This window comes from Fukomys damarensis, unplaced genomic scaffold, assembly GCF_012274545.1.
Source record: "Fukomys damarensis isolate Sample0158 unplaced genomic scaffold, DMR_v1.0_HiC HiC_scaffold_35, whole genome shotgun sequence".
In the NCBI taxonomy this organism is placed as follows: Eukaryota; Metazoa; Chordata; class Mammalia; order Rodentia; family Bathyergidae; genus Fukomys; species Fukomys damarensis.
Window position 1 is genome coordinate 3,448,849 of NW_022900947.1, and position 3,138 is coordinate 3,451,986.

General features: G+C 56.7%; 1 protein-coding gene across 1 annotated transcript in view; it reads right to left on the reverse strand.

The window, feature by feature from the left end:
- Positions 1 to 2,254: 2,254 nt before the first annotated feature.
- Positions 2,255 to 3,138, reverse strand: part of S100p (S100 calcium binding protein P) — a 2,841-nt gene continuing 1,957 nt past the window's right edge. The window contains exon 2 of the mRNA XM_010641794.3: positions 2,255 to 2,564. Within this exon, the coding sequence (XP_010640096.1) occupies positions 2,415 to 2,564 (150 nt within the window). The 3' untranslated portion in view covers positions 2,255 to 2,414. The remainder of the gene's footprint in view (positions 2,565 to 3,138) is intronic.

The window sequence follows — 3,138 nt, forward strand, 5'->3', positions numbered from 1 at the left end:
CTACATAGCAAGACCCTGCCTCAAAAAACCAAACAAAATTCCCTTTTACCATCATAATCTGCTGCGGTGTGGATGTGGTCTCTCCCACAAGGGTTTTGCTGGAGGCCTTGTGCCTCGAGGTGGTGTTGAGAGGGGAACCTTTAAGCAGTATAGTGTAAACCGGGAATGGTGGCACATGCTTGTAATCTGTGCTATTCAGGAGGCTAAGGCAGGAGGATTCTCAAAAAACCAAACAAAATTCCCTTTTACCATCATAATCTGCTGCGGTGTGGATGTGGTCTCTCCCACAAGGGTTTTGCTGGAGGCCTTGTGCCTCGAGGTGGTGTTGAGAGGGGAACCTTTAAGCAGTATAGTGTAAACCGGGAATGGTGGCACATGCTTGTAATCTGTGCTATTCAGGAGGCTAAGGCAGGAGGATTGAAAGCTCAAGGCCAGACTCTGGAAGGCTAAGGCAGGAGGATTGAAAGCTCAAGGCCAGACTGGACAACTTAGTGACACTCTGTGTTAAAAGTAGAAAACTAAAGGGGTGGGTGGGTGGGGCATGCAGCCGAGCACACCCTGGTTCAATCCCTAGTTACCCTAAACCAAGAGGCTTGACCTCATGGACAGTACCGAATGGCCTGCGGGCTGTTTAGACTTGGCCTCTGCTCCGTAAGCCGGGTGTCAGGTGTCCCTGGGAAGTGGTGGGACTTCATCCCTTAGGGCTGGGGCATCTGCATCCCGCTCAGGATGCCCCCGGGGTGTGGCCAGGGAGTCCCCAGGGCCTCTCAGAGTCTGAGCTACAGAGCCCCGGACCTTTCCTTCAGCCTGCTGCACACTGCGGAGCTCTGGCGGGTCCCCACATTGGTGTCACCGCCCAGAGTCAGGGTCCCAGGGCTGGGCGCCACACCCCAGCCCTGAATGCAGCCAGGCACCACGCAGACTGGGCTCATGCAAGCCTCCATCCTGGGCTCGGCCTCTTGAGAGCTCAGCAGTGGGGCGTTTGTCCTCTGCGGGATGGTGACTGATCTGTTAAGCAGCAAGCAAAAAAAAAATCAAGGTTAAAAAAAAAAAAAGGCTCCTTTCGTAGGGTGCCGTTGGCTTTCCACCCCGGCTCATCTCTTTACCTGTCGTCCTCTGTTGACATGTGTGCGACTGCTGCCATCTGGCGCACGTGACTCCCCTCCTGCAAAGCCCTGCGCCCCTCTGTGAAAAGGACGCAAGCCCGACCCGGGCTGCTCAGGACCGCGGGTCCACCTCCTCTCTGGGGGATACAAGAGGCTCTGGGTGCTGGGAATTCAGAATGCCAAGAGCCCCACACCAGATCCGGTTACCGATCTCGCGTGTGCGGCCTCCCCAGTGGCGCAGAGCTGGCTCGCGGGCGTGGCCCTGCTCCTCCCCATGCTGCATTCCCTCCTCCTCGCCAAATGCTCTGCTTATGTTTTTTGTGGGTGGCACAGGTAGCATCACGTCACTCAAACGTGTTGCTTGAGAAGCCACAGCGTGGCTGGAGGACGGACGTGTGGACGACGGACTGTGTGGCTCTCTGCGAGGCCGGGTGGCGGCAGGTCCCTGAGCCTCCCTTGGGCCCAGTGCGGCAGCTGTTACTGTGCTGGTGACTTCCTGGGGTGGGCACGGGGCAGTCACTCCCCAAACGGCCCATGAATGGGTCCTTCCTCCCTGCTGGCCCTGTGTCTTTCATCTCTATGCCCAGCTGGGCAGGCAGTGAGGATCAAAACGACAAATTCAATGAGTGAATGTTACAGGGGCCATGATGGTAATTGAAATAAATCACACACACACACACACACACACACACACACACACACACGCACACACACTTAATACTCCTGTGGTTTCTCTTATATGAGAAAACCAACACAGCAATAAAGAGCAAAATAAAAGGCAGATACTAGGAAGCAGGGAGATGGATCTTTTGCAATGGGAAGGGGGCCGAGAGGTGGCGGAGGAAGGAGAATGGAGGTGTGCTCAGCCCACGCACTGCCTCCCCGCGATGAACGTGCTCACTGTGTACTGTGAATGCATTAACAGAAACAAAAATTAAAGGAGAAAAACCCAAACAGAAAGCTAGTCTCGGTGACTGAGAACCAAGGTGCAAGGAACCAGAAGGCGGAAGGAAAGCAGGCAGGCCCGGGTGGCACAGAGAAGGGCCCACTGGGGACTGACAGAGGTGTGTGGGGGCTGCAGACAGGAGGATCCCGCGTGGGACAGAGGGAAGGGCACACACAGACCCTGAGGTTTCAAGGAAATGACCAGACTCTCTAAGGCCGGTACCATCTCACAAGCCTTTATTCATCAAAGTGGCACCAGCAGCAGGCTCAGTGGCAGTGGGGAGTCACAGTGGGCTCTCTGGAAGCCAGGAACCTGCTCCCAGCCCCTGCAAGCACCCCGGTAGGAATCTGCAGCCCAGGACTTCACATGGGCGCTGCCTTCACAAAGAAGCTGTGACAGATGGAAGCAAGCGTGGCCACAAACACCACGAACTCGTTGAAATCCACCTCGGTGTCTCCATTGGCGTCCAGGTCCTTGATCAGTTTGTCCACAGTGTCGTTGTCCTTTCCGCTCTAGAGAGAGAGGCCCAGAGTCAGTGACATGCATGTCCTGGGGGCTCGGCCTCAGCCGGGCCGGGTACCTGCAGGCTGAGCAGGCTTTAGAGGCCCTAAACTGCCCTCCTCTCCCTGCCTGAATTAAACCTCTAGTTGCTTGGGCCACATGTGAATCCTATTATGCTGTGTGGGCGGGATTTCGTGTTGAAGGGGACTGCTTTTGGATTTGTACCGTGACTGTCCTCAGAAACTGTGCAACTTCTTGTGTCCTGAGCCTCCCTGTGCCCTGCTGGGTTACTATGTCCCGGCTGCTTGCACCGAGCACACCTCTCCAGGCACCTGTGTTCCTCACAGCCCCGGCGAGGAAGGTGCGTCCCGTGTCATCAGGAGGACGATTAGGGCCACAGAGCCCAGGGGACCCGCCGAGGTCACACAGGGAGGAGCTGAGCCCCAGGGAGAAGGGAGCACAGAAGTCCTGCTTTCCCTCTCTGCTCCGGCACCGGCACCGGGCTGGAACCCCAAGGTTCCAGGCCTTCTTTGAGAGGGTCGGGCTGGCTGGGTCTGGAAGCCTGGACCTGGACCTGGACCCCAC